Source organism: Parasteatoda tepidariorum, chromosome 5 (assembly GCF_043381705.1).
Source record: "Parasteatoda tepidariorum isolate YZ-2023 chromosome 5, CAS_Ptep_4.0, whole genome shotgun sequence".
Lineage (NCBI taxonomy): Eukaryota > Metazoa > Arthropoda > Arachnida > Araneae > Theridiidae > Parasteatoda > Parasteatoda tepidariorum.
The window spans coordinates 75512090-75535887 of record NC_092208.1 but is presented as its reverse complement, the minus strand read 5'-3'; the positions used below and the strand labels follow the sequence as shown (position 1 = coordinate 75535887).

The following is a 23798-nucleotide window of genomic DNA, read 5'->3' as shown; positions in this document are numbered from 1 at the left end:
CATTTTTAAAATTAATATAAAAATTATGTAAAAAACTGACATAACTTAACACTAGGCTATATCTAAATTATATTCCAGTTTCCAATTTTCCGCATGTTTTTTATTCTATTTTGAAATAAAATATGTGAAATTTTTCAGAAATTATAATTATTTGGTTTTCTTTCAGTAAGGGTTTACAAAATTTTGAGATCATTTTAAGATAAAGGTATAGCCAAAGTAGTTTTGTGATATTTTACAGGTTATGTAAAAATAATTTCAGTCATTTGATTAAAAACTCATCAGTCGGCAACTTATTAATTAATTTGACAAGAAACAAAAATCTAGGTAAACACAAAACCCAATAAAGTTTAAAACAAAGCAATTTATAGTTAACATGAAAATTATGATAAATTATCACTATGTTTCAAAAAGCGAATTCAAATATTTAAGTCAATAAATATCCCATAGACGATGCAGAAAAGATATGGAAACTCCAAAATATATGCATATTTAAATTTATAAAGAAACAAAAATAATGGTGGCCAATAATTTTGAGAGAGATAACAATATGAGTATGGAAACCCTAAAATATATGCATATTTAAATTTGTAGATAAACAAGAAAAATAGTGGTCAATAATTTTGAGACATATAACAATATGAGTATGTAATATTATGGAAAAGTTTCACAGTGAGGCTTTAGGAACAAAATTTCTTTGGAATTACAATGATGGATTTTGGGATCATTAGTTCGTTAGGGTTTTCGTAAGATAAACAAATTAATTAAAAGATTATTTTGCTTTGCATGAATTTATATTGAATTCAGGACTACTTTCAGTTATAAATTTTTCCACGTACATTTCGGAAATTGGATTTCCTCGGAATTCAGAAAAGTCAGTACGCTTTACTAAAAGTCTTGATGGGCATTGTTGTCAAAAACTGTATTTGTTAAAATTCATGTTTGATTTGAAACCTAAAAATAATACAATATTAATACAACATAATTTTGTTAAAAATTTGTTTATTCATCAATTATGTAATTTAATATTTTTCATTATTCGTCTCTCAACGTATTTTCACATATATGAATATCGTCTTTATGTGCCACTGTGTCTTTAATGAAAAAAGTTTTCAATCAATACGTATTGCACACACATTTATGATTCAATATTTTTCAATATCCGTCTCTCAACATATTTTTACAATTTTGAATATCTTCTTCATGTGCCTCAGTGTCTTTGAAGGATAAATGTTTTAAATTAAAGCGTTTTACCCTAACATTTATGGAACAAAGAATTAGACTATCACCGGAAGTTGGCATACATGGAATTATCGAAAGATTTCAAAGATATTCAATTGATATTAAGAGAAAGAGCCAAAAAAGAGTAATATGGATAATATAAGACTGACAAAAAAATTTTCAACATCATCAAGAAAATTAAATTTTCAAGATAGCAATGAACTTGTCTTATAGCTCAAGGAACAAATATGTCCCATAATTTATGTCTCATTTGAAATGATACTTGCACCTGCATCATTTTCATTATTATTTTTTTATTTGCACATTCGTATTTTAACTTAATTTAATAATCAATGAGAATCTCAAATGAATGAATTATTTATCGACGCTATTATGATGCGTATACAGATGTTAAAGACTACATAATGCAATGGCGTCTTAATGGGCCAAGAAATATTACCCCAAGATATAAGTCCAAATAATTTGGAATGCAACTTTCTAGAAATTACTTTAATACTTATGAGAGAGTCAATTTAGTGACCTTTATAGGAATGTGAAAGTTATAGGCTATTAACACGGAATAATGTTTTTCTGTGCAGATTTCAGTCATTGGATTTCTTAGTGAAAGCGATACTCTATAATTTCGGAATGATTTTCGGGGAGCAAAACCCCCTCGCCGAATATTTACCTTTACTTTCCCTCCTAAATAATGGCCTTTACCTCATATAAATCTCTGAACGGCATAACTTTCGATTTTCGTCGTCAAGGCCGTTTATATTACATAGCTATGCAAAGCCGTTTATATTACATAGCTAACCGCCCTGAATAACTTTTGCACGTTCAAAGATTAAATCTTAATGGCCCGATGAGGTTACCTCAAATATGCTAAAATAGTTAGTGAATACATCAGGGTGGTGGATATTTTAAGTTACGAAATGTCACATAAAAAATATTTTTCTTCGTTTCTAAAATTAAAAAAAGAATTATACAAAAATCTATTGCGAGTGATTATCAATTGTGATATTTATTACACAAATCGATTAAGTCCCCTATAACATCCTAAATTCAAAAGACAAAGCACTTGCTTTAGTCATAGTTTTTAGATTTATAATAAATATTCTACGTAATGAAAATCAAGACCTCTAAATAATTAAAAATTATGAGAATTCATAATATGAAAAGTATTTTAAAAAAATAATGTACAGTGCGCAAATAATAAATGAAACACCCTGAATAACTTTTGATCTAATTACCGCAGTTTTACGTACTAGGACTCAATCTTAATAGTTTGAGGGGTTTACTTCAAATATGTTAATTAGTTAGTACAGACGATATTTTAAGTTAAGACACAAAAATGAGACACTTTCTCTGAATAAACATACTTTTTTTGATGGATTATGGTTTTTGACCCCCAAAATATAGGGGTAGTAGTAATCTGGGAAATATGGTCCCTATGATTTGGTCAGAATAGCGATCGAAAGCTTGATCCCCTTATGTCAATTATACTTTTTTTGTTCTTCGTTATTTCTCTAGAATTTTTTAAGCGAATTGAACAATTATTGCACACAATTATAAAATTCGTTTATCCAGAAAAAAAAGACTCTATGCAAAAAATTAATTTTAGTAAATATTTATTATATTTTATTATAGTAATAAAAATTTTAAAATGTAAGGTATGCAATATTTTACATCATTTTAATGAATATGATTTTACCTGGCAAAATGCAAACTTTGAGCGAAATCGGTAAAATAGTTCCCGAGAAATCGAATTTTAAAAAGTTATATGAAATAATTGAAAAATATTAATTTATATAAAATATTAATTCATATAAAATATTATTTCATATAAAATATTATTTCATATAAATTATAAATATAAATTTTGGAAAATAATATATTTCAACAAAAAATCACGCAAAAATGAAAGTATTTCCTTTTCAATCAAATTGCGATAATAATAAAAGGGAACAAACTTAATAGTTAACAAAACAGGTTCTTAAAAACCTGTATTTTCTTAATCTTATATTAAACACTCTGTTAAAGCATTCCCTTAATATACTAGATGTACTGCTTAGTAAATATATGATTACATATTGCAATTTAAAAAATTTTGATGATAAAGCGACTTTTATATTACGCATGTGTACTTATAAAAGATGGTGATCTGCATTATACAAAGGTTAATAAGTAATTCGTTGCGTTCAATCAAATATACATGATTTTAATTTATTCTGCAGGAGCTCAAATATCCCATAGATGANAAGCATTTAGAAGATTTGTAATTAATAAGCATTAATTAAATAATCCGACAATATTTTGAAAGTCCAAAACCGAAACTAACGGTAAGTCGAACTTCCGATACGTCGAAGTTTTTCGTCAGTCCTATCAGATTCGAGTTATCGCGAATTCACTGTATTTCATATAAATTATTAATATAATATAAATTTTGGAAAATAATATATTTCAACAAAAAAAGAATCGTGCAAAAATAAAAATATTTCTTTTTCAATTAAATTGAAATTATAATAAAAGGGAACAAACTTAATAGTCAGCAAAACCGGTTTTTAAAAACTTGTATTTTATTACCCTTATATTAAACACTCTGTTAAAGCATTCCTTTAATATACCAGATGTATTGCTTGGTAAATATATGACTACATAATCTTGTAATTTAAACAATTCGGATGATAAAGCGACTTTTATACTACACATATGTATTTATAAAAGATGGTGATCTGTATCATTGAAAAGTTGATAAGTAATTCGTTGTGTTCAATTAAATATATATGATTTTAAATTATTTTGCAGGAGCTCAAAACACATATGCAAAGGAAAAACCGTCACCATTAGCAACTTTTCCACTGAATCTTAACAATGTTCCAGAAATAAGATTATTATTGCCTAATGATGTCCAACAGCAATTAGCAGATTTGAGAATATCCATACCTCAACAGGAGCAGGCCTCCAAACCATATCCAGAAACTCCAAATAGAGGACCATCCAATCATGGAAATGAAGGATATCGCGGAGGAGAAGGAAAAATACCTAGTCCAACTTTCGAATCCCAAAGATATCCTGAAAAAAATTACGACAAGCCTCAAGATACTCCTCTGAAACCTAACTATAACCAAAACAATAATCAAAATCAACCAGATGAAGGATTCTCCCAACCAGATCCTAATCATTTTGCCAATGCAGTGAACTTTCCTGGTCCTAACTTTCAAGATGCAACAAACAACTACGGGCAAGCCTATTCAAATGAACAACAACATCAGGGTGGAAATGAAGCCATACACAACCAAAATTTCCAAGTAGATTCAAGGGTTCCTTTGAAACACCAAAACTATGGCAATGACGGTAATTCAAATCAAAACCAGTATAATAATGACTTCCAACTGGACGCCAGGGCACCAACTAAGACTCAAAGCTTTTCAAGTGGCCAAAGGGATTATTCCCACAATACGAGGAATTATCAGCACAACAATGGGCAACAGTTTAATCAACAAAATCATCGAGGTGGAGGAGGATTTCCTCCTTTTTCCAACGAAGTGCAAAGAGGGGCTAGAGGCGAGAGTTTCAGACCTCTTTCGAATGGAAATTTTCCACAAAAGGTAAACTACAACAACGCTCAATCTGTAAAAGGTGGCCAGCAAATTGGAAACAACCAGTACAATTCAAATCAGAACTTGGGACAAAATGCATGGAGGGCCCAACAACCCAACAGAGGCAAGATAAACAACAACAACAGAGTAATTCCAAATGAAAAACACTTCTACAATGTCGATTCAATCAATAATAATCAAAATATCAAAACGCAAACAGGATTTCACAGCACGCAGCAAAATATTAATTACAACGTCGCTGGAGGAGGTCAAACTGGTCAAAAAGCCACGGGAACGTCATATAATCAAGCCGATTCCAATCAGGGAGGTTTTGAACAGCAAAAGATATTGGATGATGGTAATGTGTACGATGGTACACAATCTTCTAGTGGTTCACCAATTTCTACGACTCAGTTCACGCAACAAGTGCTAGATGATGATAGAAATACAACGCAAGGAAACGCGGTTGACGGAGTGTATTTTGTGCCACAGTTGCCAACTCAAGACGATGTACAGACTCAAATAACTTCTTTGGATGTTTCAACTCCAGAAGATGCATCCGTAGGAACAGAAACCGTGTCAACAAATACAGTGAGAGAAAACACGCCTGTAACACAACAAGAGGGTAAGTATTTTCTCATTTCTCAAAATAATTCAATTTATTGTCATTTCAAATCAATATTACCGATTAAAACTATTCGAAAGTGACAAACATGTTTTGAAACATACGATAGATCTACGAAAAATCGGTCGACTTGAAAAAATTAAGGTAAATCTCAGTCTCACCTAAAGATGCGCAATGACTTGGGGTCAGTATACAAATAACTCTAACTAGAGTTATTTCAAAAAAAATTATTACGTTAAAAAAAGCTGTTTTCATTTTAGAAAAAATAATTTCAGTGTGAGAAAGTAAAAATATTCAAAGCAGAATTATAGCATATTATTTAGACAGATAATGTATTCTTTGAATTGGCAATAAATATATTAAATTTATTATTAATTAAGTGTTTAAAGCTACCCGAAATGTAATTATCATTTTATTTTGAAGAATTATAAGGCAATCAAATATCAAAATAAGGCAATGGTATCCATTTTGTTTTGAAACATAAAGTCTATCTCTCAATATTGCTTAAGTTTATCCTTTCTCTCAATATGTATTTAATTTTTTCTACATTGTATAAATTTAATAACAATTTACAAAATTAACTTGCTAAAAAACTCTAAAAAAAAACAATTTAAAAAAATTGAACCAAGAAACAGTACCATGGGGTAATCATTTCGTTGTTTTCAATTACTTGATTTTATCTTCAAACTATTGCATTCATATGGCATCCTCAATGATTCCTAATTGTTATCAAAATCATAAACTATTAATAAATTCAGGAGGTTTCATAATGATCACCTTTATTACATATTTTAAGAGACTCTTTGACTTAATTTTTTTGGAAAGAATCTATAAAATATGTGCAAAGGGCAGTCATTACATAAGTAACTTTATTGGTTTAAGCGCTTGTTACTTCTTGAATTTATTATGCTTTAACCTTTAAATATGCTGACCAGGTGGCCGAGTGGTTAGCGTGTCTGACTGCGGAGCCATTAACCGCTGGTTCGAATCCTGCTCAGGGCATGGATGTTTCTTCCTCTCTCTGTGTTCTATGTCATTTCCTCTTTGTGTGAATGTGATCCACCTATAAACGGGTTTGTGGTTGTNTGTCATTTTATTTTGAAGAATTATAAGGCAATCAAATATCAAAATAAGGCAATGGTATCCATTTTGTTTTGAAACATGAAGTCTATCTCTCAATATTGCTTAAGTTTATCCTTTCTCTCAAAATGTATTTAATTTTTTCCAAATTGTATAAATTTAATAACAATTTACAAAATTAACTTGTTAAAAAAAACTCTAAGAAAAACAATTTAAAAAAATTAAACCAAAAAACAGTACATTGGGGTAATCATGTCATTGCTTTCAATTACTTGATTTTATCTTCAAACTATTGCATTCATATGGCATCCTCTGTGATTTCTAATTGTTATCAAAATCATAAACTATTAATAAATTCAGGTGGTTTCATAATGATCACCTTTATTACAAATTTTCAGAGACTCTTTGACTTAATTTTTTTGGAAAGAATCTATAAAATATATGCAAAGGGCAGTCATTACATAAGTAACTTTATTGGTTTAAGAGCTTGTTAATTCTTGCATTTATTATGTTTTAACCTTTAAATATGCCGACCAGGTGGCCGAGTGGTTAGCGTGTCTGACTGCGGAGCCATTGGCCGCTGGTTCGAATCCTGCTCAGGGCATGGATGTTTCTTTCTCTCTCTGTGTTCTATGTCTTTTCCTCTTTGTGTGAATGTGATCCACCTATAAACGGGTTTGTGGTTGTGTGACGTGGGTGAAGCTGCTCCACCGACGTGGCTTCGCCACAGGTGACCACTGGGTAACGAGAAGAGAGTAGCAGTTCTGGCATTTCTGTGGCCAACGGGACAAACCCCAGTGCCCGCCATTTAAAAAATAAAAATAAAAACCTTTAAATATTGATTTGACATTTTACATTGAAATTTTTTTCTTTTCATTTTTCTGCACAGAATTTGAAACATCAAGCGATGGAATCACTGGAAGTTCGGGTATTAGCCGACAAATTAGCAATTTGGTTGACCAAAACAATTTCTGCGATTGTTCTCAAAACTGTGCTCCAATTCAGAGATTGCCATCCGAGAACTTTGGATCATCTATTAGAGAAATTACAAGGTCATTAAATGCTGATGCCTTTTTTGAGTTTGTGGGTCTTTCTGACGATGAAATTGAGTCCATGCTCTCTAATACAGGTAAGCAAATTTTTATTTCCCATATATTTTCAGAAGCAAATGTTTGTTTCGCCTATGGAACACTTAATGATCGAGCTTCTTTCGGCGGAACCCTGATATAATTAATGGATACAAAGAGTTTAAAATATTTAAGAGGAATGAAATTTTTTCAGGGTTTCTTCATTAATCTTAAATTAGATTTTATGTCAGGAAGTTGATTTCGCACTCCAGGAGCAGTATCTAATTTAGTTCTGAATTTTTTTTCTCACATATATAACATATACAGTAGTACATATATAACATATAACATAACAGGTGTACATATATAAGCTGAAAATGAAACAAATAAGACCAATTGTGTTATTTTGTTGAAATGAAAATTAAAAAGAATTTATACCAGCGTTGAAAATGGTTATACCAGCGACACATATCTTTATCATCAACTTTAATTTAAAAATCGTGATAGGAAATAGTGCAATTTTTCATAAACGCGTGTCCTATTCATAATTTAAAAGTATAGTTATTAGAAAAATAATGTTTAAAAAATGTGCTATTTCATTGTAATAACATTTTACTTTTAATCATTTCACAAAGTCAACCGAAATATTATATAAATGATGGATTATTGATCTGATCTAAATATAAACACAGGCTCAAAATATCATTGTTGTTTAAGTTTTAAAAAAAATGTTCTAACATTCGGAACCCCTTACATGGAACCCTAGGATAACACCATTTGGAAACCACCATTTGGTTTCAGAGGAATGCTTGTGACAGTAATATTACGAAAACTTTTCGGAATCTGTCTGAAGTAGCATTCCGTGAAGCACTGTAAGTTTATTAAATAAACTTTTTTTTTAAATAAATGAATACTCAATACAACTGTAATTACAAAAAATGTAATTTCTATACTAATAATGAAAAATAATTATTTACATCGGTACAATACGAAACAAAAGTAATATTTTTCTAAACGTGGACATATTTAGAACATATATTTATATAGAAATATATATCTATTATATTAAGCTATTATATTGATCGATTATATCTATTATGTAAGTAATATATATTTAGAATATATATTTATTATATTCAAATCTCTAAATAGGTACAATCCGGGTATTATAAGTCCTACTTACACTGTATAAAAAAATCAATTTTAGAAGGAATGGCGTGATTGCAGCCAATAATTTGAAACTTAATTAGTGCCGGATACATACAAGTTTCCTTTACTTAATATCTAAAAATATATTCGTTGGTGGCGTCCAATTAACTGCCCATGATTCGAATAACTGAAATGAGCCTAGAACGTTTCAAGCTTTTAAACGTTTAACGTTAATTAAAATATTTTTTTTTATTCTGAAAAAATAAGTGTTTAGGTATCTCATCATCTAAAACGATTGTGAAAGAAACTCAACCACTGAAAAATAAGGAATGTATGTACAATCGAAGATGAGAATAATGCTAAATTAACAGCCCACTCATTTTCCTCAAACAGCAATTGCTACTTTAATAAATGTTAATATTTCCGCAATAAAATTAAATTTGCCTCAAAGATTGCACATAAAAAGGAAACAAATTATAAACAATTCACGGAAATCATTCTGAGTTTCATTTTCCTATATTCTTATTAAATTATAGGGAAACTTGGTACTTGCGTATTCTCTCGTCGATCGTTTTTCCCAAATCTGAAAATAAATTTAGAAATGGTTCAATTTAAAATATTATCTCGTTAGTTACATCTTATTGAAGTTATACTTCTTATGCGACTTCCAGCAAGGTTGTGTTAAACGTTTAACGCCACATATTTATTGGCCGGGAAATCACGTGGTAGGATCCAGTTTTCCCTCATTCATTTCTATATTGTTTNAAGTTATTCTGGCTCGATGTTGTCGAAAATAGTCGACTGGATAATATGTAAGTACCGGAAACGTAGCCCTCAGATTTTTAAATAAAAAAACAATTTGGGTGTGAAATTCCCCTATATTTGCATAGAATAGGGGAATTTAAATAGAGGCATTCCCCCATATTTTGCTAAACTTAGCTTTCAGAAATATCTTTAAAAGTTAAAATCAGCTTTCAGAATTATCTTAAAAAGTTGAAATTAGTTGTCACAATTAGCTTATAAAAAGTAAAAATTAACTTTCTGGAATATCTGAGCTTGCGAACAATCACTGTNCAATGCGACGGATTTAAGGTTATGTCAAGGTACGGCTCTTGTGAATATCAATTGATTTTTAGGTTTTTTCTTTTCAAATTACATTATGACGCATTCACATGCATTATTAATACAAATACATTTTCCATGGCTGAGGCAACCACAAGCACTTCCACTGGTTCAAGAGGTCCACGAAGGAAAAATGCACGGTATTACCTTTATTACAGAGCACGGAAGAGAGCGGAGCAGAAAAAAAGAGTCGTTGAATAGAACTAGTGATCTTTCTACGACTGCTGATTCTTCTACAATTAACGTCGCAGGTTACGGAGTTTAACTTCTTCCGCGCGGAGGGACACCACGCACTATTTTTTTATTATTTTTTTTTTGTTATAAGTTATATGTGTAGATACTCTATAAATTTTTTATAATCAATTACTATATTAAACTAAAATTGAAAGATACCAAAGTTATTCTGGCTCGATGTTGTCGAAAATAGTCGACTGGATAATATGTAAGTACCGGAAACGTAGCCCTCAGATTTTTAAATAAAAAAACAATTTGGGTGTGAAATTCCCCTATATTTGCATAGAATAGGGGAATTTAAATAGAGGCATTCCCCCATATTTTGCTAAACTTAGCTTTCAGAAATATCTTTAAAAGTTAAAATCAGCTTTCAGAATTATCTTAAAAAGTTGAAATTAGTTGTCACAATTAGCTTATAAAAAGTAAAAATTAACTTTCTGGAATATCTGAGCTTGCGAACAATCACTGTGAAAGTATTTTGATTATTATAAAAAAATGAAGAGAATGTTAGACGATACTTTAGTAAATAAAAGAGCGTATATAATTTTTTTCTGTTTTAATTTTCCGATTTTAAGCTTTTTTTTTATAAATTAAGTATATTATGCCAATTAATAATTTTTAGTTTTCAGTTCTAAGTTTTTTGTTCAAATTACATGTAATATACTGGATTACTGAAAAAGAATGTCATATTATAATATTTTGTAAATTCGAAAATTAATTTTAATATATTTCTTAAATAAAGTAAGATATTTAAATAAGTTGGTTGAATCAAGAAATATTTTATGACACGTTTTTTTATCTGTGTATCATTTTTCTAAAAATAATTCTTTATTCTAAGAAAAAGCAATTATTTAGTAAATCATTCATTTTATTAATTTGGTTTATAGCGTTGTTGTTTGGTTCGTATGTAATTCATCTAGACTTTGAGAGGAAAAATAGCATAAAATAAACGTACAATTAACTAAATATTTTTATTTTTACAAAAATTAAGGTCCGCGAAACGACTTTTGTTCTTACAAAACCAAAACGACTTGTTTAACAAAAGGTTTTTAGAAGTGTTTTTTTTCCTTCCAAACCTAAATCTTATATTTCTGTACAAAAATGCAATCAAAGACACTTGGAGAATTTTTTTTAAAGATCAAAACTGAAAAGATTGTTACAGTTTCATAGAATTTTTTTAATTTAATTCAGTAAGTGAAAAAAAAAACCGGAATGACTAAAGCTGCATTGTTATTTTGTTCATTGACAGAGAAAGTTTGAGAATGCCAGTGATTAAGCTCAAAAAATTTGTAAACCAGACAGATTTAAAACGCTCTGTTTGATTTCTGGTTACCAGAAACGAAATTTAAAGAAATATTACCTCAACACAAGTAGAGGCTGTTTGTTTTTGAAGAATGTAAAATGAAATCTTTTGAGATCTTAAAACAATTAAGATGTCAGGAACGTGATTTTATTCACTTAGCAGAGCTTAAAGTAAAGAGAGTTAAGTTTTTTTAACATTTAAGCCATTCACCTCAATTCCAACAACGGATATTAGGAACAAACCTTTGTAACTTACATTCATAAATGGATAACAGATAGGATTGCGCAATCGTAAGAACAAGAAATGAAGAAATAATATATGATTCTGATCGTGTTAAATAAGAAGATACATTGTGTATTGGGGATTTTATTTTCAGAGAGATTATAGACTGAAGTCACATCTGCTTCAGTAACTCTTAATCGTGATTGTTCTTTGTTTTTAGCCTTTTGGCATGGCTTTTTGGCTCCTTTCTTATAGAAAGGATTGTTCCATATGGATTTGTCGTGCTTCACTGTCTTTTAGATTACAAACTATCCTAAAATTAGTTTGTGTTCCATTTTCTTTGTTGCGCAGCACTTTCATTCTCAGGATGATACTATGTTTGAATGCTTCACTTATCTGACTAAAAGAGAATATTGAAAGCATTTTTGTTCCATTCGAAAGCAGTTTTATTATGCTTTCCGTTCATTCATTTCTTAGAAAATCGTCTGAGATTTATCCTTTCCTTTACTGCGTTATTGAAAAATTCTTTTTTAGAGAAACGACAATTCAACTAGGAATTTATTAATTCGTTTTTAAAATCCACCCACCATTTTCCTTTCACTGGATTTTTTGTTTGTTTTTGAGAAACCTTCATTTTTAGAAAACAGCGGTATATTTAAATTCAAATACTCTAGGCGTTGGACCTGTGTTCTACATTAATAAATACCACGCTAAGCATTCCTCGCCAGATTCGATCAAATAGTAAATTTGGCGAATAAAATTGCGTTTTGGCCAGAGTATTGGAGAATGATTTTTTTTCCACTGGAAAGAAAAGTATATATTTAACTAAACAAATCAGTATTTATTATTCCATTACAGTAATTTCGGTAGATGCGCCGCATAACCAATTAGAATTGGGTCCAAAAAAAGACATTTTAATTTAATTTTTTACATTATTCATTCATATTAAAATAATAACGTAATTTTCAACATGATTTATTTTAATTTTTTTTAATGTAATATGAAAGATAGGGAAACCTAAGGAAGATATAATGTTATGTTTTGAAGAATTATTCAAAATTTTAAAAAAATGCGATTTTTTTTGTTTAAATACAGCTTTTATACATTTTTGACGATGAAAACATTTTGAAATTAAAAAAATTACTTTTTGTTCTGAACTTCCTTAAATTAGTTTGAAGCTATTATTTTTTTAATTTGAAGCTATTTTAATTAAATTTTCAATTTTCAATTTCTTTTCTTTTAATATAAAGAATTTCAAATATTTAATTTAATGGTTTAAAAACACGTAATGCTGAAGATTTAAGAAAATTTGATATGTTAGAACAGCCTTTTCTCGCCATTTTTAATTTTGGGTTACAATTTTATTTTATTTATGTGATTTTTTTTTTTTTTTTTAGTCTTAACGAATTTTTGTTAATCGGTATTTTTCAATAGCATTTTACTTTTCAAAAAAGCGAGTTATAAAGAATTCATATTATTAGATCTAGAGAACTAGCGTTTGTAACTAAAAATGTTTAGGATGTTTCTCAACAATCTTAAGCATAATAAAATTATGTAGTTAGTATTTTAGATACGCAATTTAATACTGCAGTTTGTTTGTATTTTTTATGTATGTTTATATTTTATTTCAAATTTACAGCTTTATTATTAATTAAACTGGCTAAGGCCAATTCTGCAGAGTAATAGAAAAATCAACATAGTTTTATTGCTTCAAAATTTTTTTACTCAAAATTGAGATTTTTATATATTTGGCATATTTGAGTGATAAACTATTTTTAGTCAAAAATACATTTTGTTTTATCAGTTTTTTGAAATTCTATTTTGAAGTCCACAACATTGACAAGAGAAAAAAAAGATTCCCCATGGCATAGTAGAATATAGGTGACCCTGAAAAATTATGTCATAAAAAATTGCGAAAAACGCAACTGTCTGTTTTTCAAAATAATAAATGGATTTTAAATCGAAAAAAGTCTCAAAATTTTTCAAAAATCTAAATCAGATCATACCGATATACTTTTTCGAAAATGCTGATTGTATTATACTTTTAAATACATACTAATTGCGTTATTTTAAGAAATAATAACTAGACGTAAAATTGATGACATATAGTATAATTTCATTAGTATTAAAATGTTTTAAAAATAAAATAAAAAATATGTCTGAAGTGAAACATATCATTTAATTTTTTTAAGTTACTGTATATATCGGTGTATAAGTGGACTTTTCAAACCCCCAAAATCTTACGTAAATAAGGGGATCGGTTTTTACATCTGTAATAAAGTCAGATATTCTTTGATAGTGAAATATCGATGTCTTATAAATAATGAGAAGTATATGAATAACTCTGTATCAATTTACTCCTTAGAAAAACTATTTTTAATATGTTATATAAAATTAATTTTGCATTTTCTTTCATCATATTTTCCTAACATATAAGGGTTTTTATTAGAAACACTTTGAATTACGTTCAGAAAAATTAAGAACAAGAAAAATTAAGATAATTTTTTAATGAGTATTTCGAAATATAAAATGTAACTAAAACTTTTAAAACGTATCATAAAGCTGCAAATTTAAAGATTCCAGAGCAATATTTTCCAATTTCCGCCAGATTGGCACTCATGCATTAGTGGGGCAGAATTGTTGCCTACTCTTTCAGGGGGCCATATTAGGTGGGCCGACATAGCTCCCACACTAAGAACTGATAGTACAGAAAATGAAGGAACTATCATGTCTTCTCCGGGATTCGAACCCAGAACCTTTCTGATGTAAGGTCAGCTCCTTGATCAATTCGCATTCGGTAGGCAGATTCCAGAACTGCATAATGTTCAAGGAGATGACCTCACATCTGAATGCATCTTTATTAAAAGGCAAATTTTCATATACAAAGAGAACAATATAAAATATATTTAACTCGGAAAATCTTGTAGAATTAATTATTATTTTTTTTAATTTTAAAATTATTTATATAATATTATTATAAAGAATATTTATATTTTCAGCGGTCGACTTATACACCCGGGATACTATAAATTTGCTCTCTCTTAACCGAAAATAGGCAGTCGACTTATGCACCCGACATACTAGAAATTTGCTCTCTAGTAATCAAAAATAGGTGGTCGACTTATACACCCGATATACTAGAAATCGGCTCTCTCGTAACTGAAAATAGGTGGTCGACTTATACACCCGGCATACTATAAATTTGCTCTCTCGTAATCAAAAATATGCGGTCGACTTATACACCCGACATATTAGAAATTTTCTCTCTCGTAATCAAAAATAGGTGGTCGACTTATACACCCGACATACTAGAAATTGGCTCTCTCGTAATCAAAAATAGACGGTCGACTTATATAATGTGTCGATTTATATGCGGTACCTTGTGAAAGATGAAACGTAAATAAATTTAAGAGGATCTAAATTTACAATTCATGACGCTAATAGTACTTCATAGAAAACTTATAATCAACTATGCATAAATCTAGTTTGAATATTTATATAATTATCTAAATATATTCAACTTAGAAGCTATTTTTAGCAATTAGTAAATGGTAATCACCTTTCCCGCAATCGGTAAGTGCAGTGCATTAAATTGAATATTTAAAATGAAGGAAGCTTAAAATTTGAATGAACAATGCTGAGAACAGATGCAAATAGAAATTTTTAAAATAAAAATCTCTTCTCAATTAAAAGAAAAAAAGTTTCCTTTAGAACAACTGCGGTCGAAAAATGGCTATCAAAATAGAAATATTTTTAGAGCGGGAGATCTAAGATGTCCCATATTTCTTAAGTTTGATAAGTCGCTCAAGGGTACAAATCTGACTTCGAATCGTTAGAAGGTCAAAAATCGTCTTGCCCAGCCATTTTCATGCTTTCACCATTTCGATAAATGAGTGACTATAAAAAGAAAGTTGTCTTTTGTGAAGCGTTTGAGGAATGTTATCGCCAAGATGATGAGTGCATCAAAGGATCACGGAACTCGTAAATAATAGAAAAGAGAACGATTTTGTTCTCTTTGTTGCCAAATCTCAGTTTCACGCACTCACCATTACTTTGGAGATTTAGTTTTACCCAAACAACAGGATTACAAGGCTTGTTGTTTACAGCAAACAATTTGTTCTTCTTTGTTGAATGAATGCTCATTTCGTGAACTTTATCTAAACTGTTAGGAATATTAAAATAAAGAGAAGATGATGTATTCCGAGAAATATATAATGAGAGATTTTTTTTTACTGACTAATTACTAGGAATAATTTTCCTCATTTTTAAAAAAATTATACTTTTAACGTAATTTTAATACTATAAATTTATATGTGCTTTTCTCTTCAGAGAATGGTTAACGCAATAAAATAAATAGAAGGAAATGCTCAGGAAGTAAGGGTGCAAAAAATAAATAAACGAAACATCCTGAATAACTTTTGATCTAACGATCGTATTTTCAAAAACTAAAACTCAAATCTTAAATCGGACAAATTAAACCAAATTTAGATATTTCAATTTCAACTTCTCGGGAATTACTTGAAAGATTTCATTTAAATTTTGCATTTTGGCATGTAAAATTACATTCTTTAAAACTCATTTGTTTCCTTACAATTCAAAATTCTTTAGACTATTATTAAACAAAAAAATAAAATAATAATAAATAAGTTTAAAAAATTATTTTTGCTTGGATTTTTCTTTGGTTAAGCTAATTTTACAATTGCGTGCAATAATTGTTCAATTCGCTTAAAAAGTTCTTGAGATATTTCAAAATATGAAAAAATGCAGAAATCATAATCTATAAAAAAAAAAGTATGTTTATTCAGAGAAAGTACGTTTCTGTGTCACATTTCGTAACTTAAATTATCGCCTGCATTAAAACTAGCATATTTGAAGTAAACCCCTCAAACTATTAAAATTGAGTCATAATTCTTATTATTATTCTTATACGTATCGAATCTTGTAATAAATTGTAACACAAAAATAAATTAACCATTAATAGGAAAAGTTAATTAAATTACTTCATTCACAGCGAAATAATTTGTTAAATTAAATGTATTTAAAAATCTTAAAGAGGGGAGTAAGACATTAAACTGATTTAAATTATTTTTTAAAAACAATATATTTATAGATTAAACTTTTATTTAAATAATCTTTTTTTAAACTAAAATAAATGCAGTCTCAGAATTAATATTTTGCTTTTTTCGTTATTTTTGATAACGATTGACGAAATGTGTACATTTGGCGAAACTATTTCCTCACTCATATTTGTTAATCAATAGAGTTAGTCGATAAGTAACACTAAGGCTAATGCTTTTGAGAAAATTTATATAATCAAATAAGGGAATAATAACAAGGGAAAAAGATAAAGATAGTAATTTCTTTGACAAAATGTTCGCTCTATGCATTTGTCTGGAAAACGGTTTCGTCAAAAACTAAGGAAATATCCCGAACTTTCGAGTGTCTATTTTTTACAGAGTACGCTTCTTTGACACTTTTGGTTAATAAATCATTCTACAGATTTTGATTTGTGCAAAATTCAAAAGCTATTTTTGACATGCAGTTTTTATCAAAATAGGAAGGCAGTTAGCATAATGTGCTGCGCGCCCATTTAAAAATAATGTTCCACCATTGCTTAAAAAAAGTATCAAAAAATAGCATTGTTATTGGAACGCATTTCACTTTCAAAAATATTACATTACTCATATAATAAACAAGCCTAAGCAGTGTTTCGCCCCGTTGTTCGCCAAAAATACCAACTCTCATCCAAAAACCGTTATGAGGTGTGGTGTTTTTTTAAAGTTTCATTTTAGTTGTTACTTATCATGATGGTGAAAAGTCAAAGGTGAACAATGATTATTGAGGTCACTGGGGAATTAGAAAAAGAGATTTTTTTATTTTTTATGTTGCTTATTTGAAGCCGCTTTATGACCGGATTTTCACTTGCGTGTTTACTTTTAAACTGTTTTCTAATCAAAATTCTTTCTCTTGTACCCTTTCCCTGGCTATTCTAGCACTTCAAGTGTAGGTTTAAATGCAATTCAACTTGTTAAAAGGCCATCGCCCCCAGACAAGCCCTCTATTTCGATGGGAAGCTAGTTTTGGTATATAGGTGTGCACTCTATATAGTTTTAGGGTATAGTCTTTATATAGCAATAAAAAATTAACATAGCAGTGAGGGTGGAAATGGATGTTAAGAGCTGTACTTTCACGCTTGTTGTCAATTTTAATTTCCAGAAGATTTATTAATGACTTTCCGTGTGCCATTATCTCATAAAAAATGTTTTTAACCTCAGCTATAACTTTTTTTAGCCGCAAAGGAAAAAACATATCATGGCAATTATAAACAAATTTAAAATTTAAATAAGATTTTATTCCATAATATTTTTTTAAACTTTTCTATTTTTAGCGCGGTACTCTAAAAATTTTTTAATCAAAACTTCACAATCAAATTAAAAAGAAATTGACGTATTTTAATGATATGAATATATGCTCAATAAGAAATACAAGAGCTGTGGTGGCTCAAGAGATAGAGCACTCGTCACCCAATAGGGTGACTCAGATTGGAATTTTAGTGATGGTTGGTTGATATGTGTTCTGCACCCGACTCGCACCGACCACAGTACTGACTTAAAATATCCCTGGTGGTAAACGGATAATGGGTTCGAGTCCTCTTGTTGTCGGGCTAACCATTGGAGATTTTCATGGTTTTGCTTCCTATGTAACGCAAATGTGAGCTAGCTCCACCATGAAGTCTTCCTCGAAGGCTAATGTCTCCCAATACTTGATCCTAGAGTTTCCTTATCTTCTGGGTTGGGTTCAAAATTAAAAGGCTACAGAGCTGAACATATCGCTGGTTCAAAAATAAAATGGCTCTTCTGCACTCACTTCTCCTTTAAACAACACTAATTATGTTTTCAGAGGTGTCATTTTATTTTGAACCAGCGATATGTAGTGTTAAACTCAGAATTGGGTCAAATGTTCAATGCCGATTATAAAATGAAATAAAAAATACAGTGAAATTCAGAAGTAAATATAATATTGTCAAATGGAATCTCTAAAAAATATCACGTATTTTTTTGAGAAATCTCGTATTTTATTGACATTTCATGTATTTTATTGAGTATAGTAACGTGCAAAAAAAATTTAATAGCCTCAAAAATGACACTTTATAACAAAACCTCATCAAGTTTGGCAAAATTCAAACTATATTAGTATCATATGAATTATTCAAAGAGAAAAATCTAATTAGATAAAAGTTTAACAGCTCTTTGGAATAGCTATATTCCAAACTAACTAGATATACCAAATAACTAAGTTTAGAATAGCTATATTACGAACTCATTTCTTAAATAAGGAATGTCTTCAGATCGGTAAGCAACACTTTCTTAACTTGCCACTTTGTTTATTCACAAATTTAGACTGATTTTGAGTGCTAATTCAATTTTGAGCTTGCTACTATGCTCAATAATGAGTACATGAGATTTCCAAATTCTACTACATCTGCTTAAGAGCTATTTTGATCCATTTTTGCTCAATTTTGATAAACCCTTTTTTACTGAGTAATGTTTGAATTTACCCAAGCAATTGTGCGAATTTATTTTATATTTTTAAATTTATTACTTTTTAGAAGTTTTTACATTTTATTATTACATTATATAAAAAATCCCAGACCGCTCTCCCAGACCTCTAAAAATTAAAGACTTTAAACTGCAATAATATATTACAGTACAGGGAAAGAAACACTCATGTGAGTGTTGGATTTGTGCACAATGCCTATGGAGTCCTTACATTATATATTATTACATTATATCTTAAAATTAAGGACTTTAAACTGCAATAATATATTACAGTACAGGGGAAGAAGCACTCATGTGAGTGTGGGATTTGCGCACAATGCCTATGGGGTCCCAGGTCCCATAAATTTTCGTAAATGTTATGGATTCTCCTCACCAAAAAGTTTATAAAATCCTGTGTTACAGAATTACATTAAAGTATTAAAATAACGCAAATGTTAGTTTTAGAGTAAAGTTTTAATAATTACAGTAGGTCTAATACTATTCATAAAGAAGAAATTTGATAAACAGAAAAGAATTTCCAATATTCGCCCATTATGGAAGTGTTTGATTATAAAAAAAGTCCCATTTATCACTTTTAATTATTATAATAACATTATTTATTTTTTACTTATAAACTATACTTATATATTTTTTACTTATAAATTTAAGAACAATAGTTATGAATTGTAAAAAATTTAAACTAATTTAAACATATTTCTTATAGATTACCTAGGCTATCCATATAATTAAATTATATGTTAGGATAATCAAATCTTAAGTGAAAAGCAACTTTTTAAAGAGGTTATAGCTTTCATTAATTCGAATATTCTGAATAAATTATTTTAAAAGATAAAGATTTAATTCGTGAAATTAGTTACTCACGTTTTTTTTTTCAGTAGTCTATATATAGAATCAGAAAGTTAACACAAACTTAAGTGTCCTTAATAAAAGCATTTCAAGATTGATATCGTCAAATACAATGCTCCAGCTCCAAACCTACATTAATCGCCTTTTAATCTTATGATCACATCGAGATTTATAAATTGATTATTGCGATTTATTATTGTCGTGATTTATTTTTATAAATTGATCCTAAGTGAGAAAGAAAAAATAAAGAGATTTTAAATAAACTTCTAGCCGGAAGTTGTAAATTGCTTCCCTATTTAACCCGAGTTAGATTCGTATATATTGCAATTAGTTAATTTAAAAATGAAAATAAATTATGATTTTCAAAAAAAAATTAGCAAAAAATGGTTAGGTAGTTTTAAATTTTGCAAAATAGATTTTATTTTATACGAAATTCATTATTACATAAATTTAATTTTTAGCAGATATTAAATACTAATATGTTTTATAAATAAGTTATTTTTCAAAGGTGTAAAATAAAGGACTTTTCGTATTGGATAGAAAATCGGAATTAGCTGGAACAAAATGTTTTGCTACCCCCATAGTCTATGAAATAATTATCTAGCGTTAAAAAAGTATTTGTTTAATTTTTTTTATTTGAGACATAAACACCCGTATAAAATAATTTTTTTCACCTTTTGTTATCAATTTTCTTTGAATAACACTCACGAGCTTCGTATGTCTTCAGATACGTTTGATGAAATTTAAAAATAATTATTCTTAATGAGGCTGAAATTAGGACTTATAACGAACTCGTATTTCTTTTTTCTCTTTAAAAAAAAACTTAATTTATTTGTTGCTGAACACATGTACCATTTCGAAACTTATCACTGTTCTATACTTATGGTTTATTAATATTTTAAACTTGCTCAAAAATAACCAATTATGAACAAAAATACAATAATTTGTAAAAGCCTCTCACTATGAAATAAAAGGTTAAATTGTTGTGCAAAACACAGGAAATACATAAAACACCACGTGAAAGTTTCATAAAACTTTCACCGGCTTTTGAATAATGATTTCTATCCTAAATTTTAAATTGAAAAATGTAAGAACAAAGCTTCAAAAAGTGCTTTTTTAAATATTTACCAATACACTGTGTACTATATGCCCCTCTAGGTATTTCCTTTGATCACAAAATAAGAACCTAGATAGTTTTGAAATCCTAAAAATCAATTCTTTTAAAAAGTGAAATGGATAAAAAAAATATCTATATTTGGGTCCAAGTTCATAACTGCAGCACTGTCGAACCTTAACTACTCTCGCAAATATAGTATGATGTTTCCATTTCGAAACCTACGACTTTTAATTAAAACCTATTCTTGAAATAATATTATTTTATGGTTCAATTAATTATGAACATATGAATTAAAATATTTTTGGATAAGATACTGAAAAGAAATGCTTCTTGTACGTTTTCAGGGTCCTACACGTTATTCGTTCCATCTAATGAAGCCGTGTCAAGACTGCCATCCAATTTAATAGATCAATGGAGGCAAAACAATCCAGATTTTACGACGGCATTGTTGAACCACGTGATTCCAGATGCAGTCTCTTTGAGTCAATTGAAACAAGGCGGTAGGCTTACATCAAGAGCAAATGAAGCAACCATTTTTGTCAACAATTACAACAATGAAGTAAGTATTTTTCACATCAATAGTAAAAGTAGAAAGTAACAATTGAAAAACGTTATTTACTAAAAAAGTCAATGAAAACGCTACTCAATGAAAACGCTAATAAAATCATGCTAATGATAACTTTAATGAATAAGTTAAATGTTTGAAAAAATTTATTCGCCGAAAACGCTTATTCGCTGTAAGAGCTTATCTATATATATATTTCTTTTACACGGCGACAAAAAAAAAAGACTCATTACAACTCCCCGAATGGCAACGCTAGAAAATTGACCAATGATTGCCGCTAAAAATGTCACATGCCAAATCTAGCTGAGATGGCTCAACATATAGCGCGTGCTTTTAAAAACGAAAACTGAAATAACCAGAGAGAGCATAAGTTAGGCAGAAGTGAGTGGTCTTTGTCGATGGATCTCTATTTTAGTATTTTGTCGAAAGCGCTTTTTTTCACGAATTTATATATTACGAATTTATTTGCCGATTTTTGACTTATATCACGAATTTATTTGTTTTACTAGAATTTATTTGCTTTTGCAGGTTTTTCCATTGCAATTCACTTATTTCAATTTTTAATAGACTTAATNTTATATACTTTATATACTCTATTAAAAGAGCCCTAAAAATAGGGCTAAGTACTTGGTGGGTGGTGTGCGCACGTAAAGTACAACGCACTCCGTATTTAAATTTTAATATATAAATTGTGCTATACTAAAATTAGAAATATCATATTTCAATGAAAATAATTAAAATCGGTTTCTGAGAAAGAAGTTTTGTTTCAAGGTGTTATGTAGTTAGTGAATTTGTTTAAAACCGCGTTGTAAACGCTTTTCGGAAACACTAAAGAAAATCTTAAAATACAGAGAAAGAGAGAAACATCGTATAAATATAACACTCTATTCAACTTAACAATTAATTGATCTTCACTGAAGAATTAAGAAAATTAATCAGAATCACTAAAAAATTAGAACTATGTAAGATTTCAATAGTTACAATTAAACTAATTGACTGCGTACAATTTGTTCATATTTAGGTTCACTTTATAATTGTTATAATGTAAAAGAGTTTGTAATCCTCTTTCGTAAATTTAGTGATTTTTTTTAAATTTTTATTTTTACTCATTACACTTAAATAATAAAAAAAGATTTTTTTTTTCTTTACAACAGAGCTTCTATTATAAATTTCTCATTCTCTTTCGTACAAATATATTTCTGGGCAAATTATTGATATCTCTAATAATTTTATTTTAACAAAAAGTATAATGAAACCATTTTTAATTACAATTTACATCCGAAGAAAAGAAAAATGGCAAAAAGAAGTACTTGTTACTAAATTTACTTTTCTTCTCAGCTTCTTTTTATATCGTGTTGTTTGTGCAAACTACAGCATTAGTTCGAAAACATAAATTGTCTTAAACTAGACCTCTCTTTTCACTAAATATTTAATTCGACAAAACATGCACAATTTTATTAAAAAAATGTTTAAACAAACTTTCTAATTTACTCATTTCGTGATCAATAAAATTATTTTCCTTTGAAAATTAGTTTTATCTTAGCACAATATTTTAAAAATGTAAATTCTAATTTTAAAAAATGAAAACGATTCCAAAAATGCGATATTTATAAAATCGTTTGCTCATAATATCCATATAACGTTTGTCACTATAAAAATTTTTTTCCCTAGATACAAGGCAAAACCAGAGCAATATTATTAAATATTAAACTTATCTTTTACAAAATGGCACAAGTTCATTAAAAACAATCTTGTTCTTTTTTGACTCGCTTTTAAGTATTATTTTTCAATAATATAAACTTATAAAGAACAACGCATTTAAATTTTAAATTATTGGAAAAAATTTCAAGATTAAATGTTGCGATCGCTAAAATTTTAGAAATGTCCCCCAAAATGTAAAGATTTCTAATCGGACTGCTAAATATAAACTATTTAGTAAACCCGAATTATTATTATTTTTTAAATTTTTTTTCTTTTTTTGAAAAAACTGATTTTTTTAGGTATTTAAATGATCAACAAAAAAATTATGTGGTTCAAAACATTATAATTTAATTTGCTTTTACATTTAAAAAAAACAAAAAAACAAATT

The 23798-nt window shown here is 28.8% G+C and overlaps 1 protein-coding gene across 1 annotated transcript in view; it reads left to right on the top strand.

The window, feature by feature from the left end:
• The window catches only part of LOC107444096 (uncharacterized), a 42837-nt gene that overhangs the window by 4043 nt on the left and 14996 nt on the right, over positions 1-23798 (top strand). Inside the window, exons 2-4 of the mRNA XM_043052321.2 lie at positions 4027-5445; positions 7415-7654; positions 21489-21703. Coding sequence (XP_042908255.1) covers positions 4027-5445; positions 7415-7654; positions 21489-21703 — 1874 coding nt within the window. The remainder of the gene's footprint in view (positions 1-4026; positions 5446-7414; positions 7655-21488; positions 21704-23798) is intronic.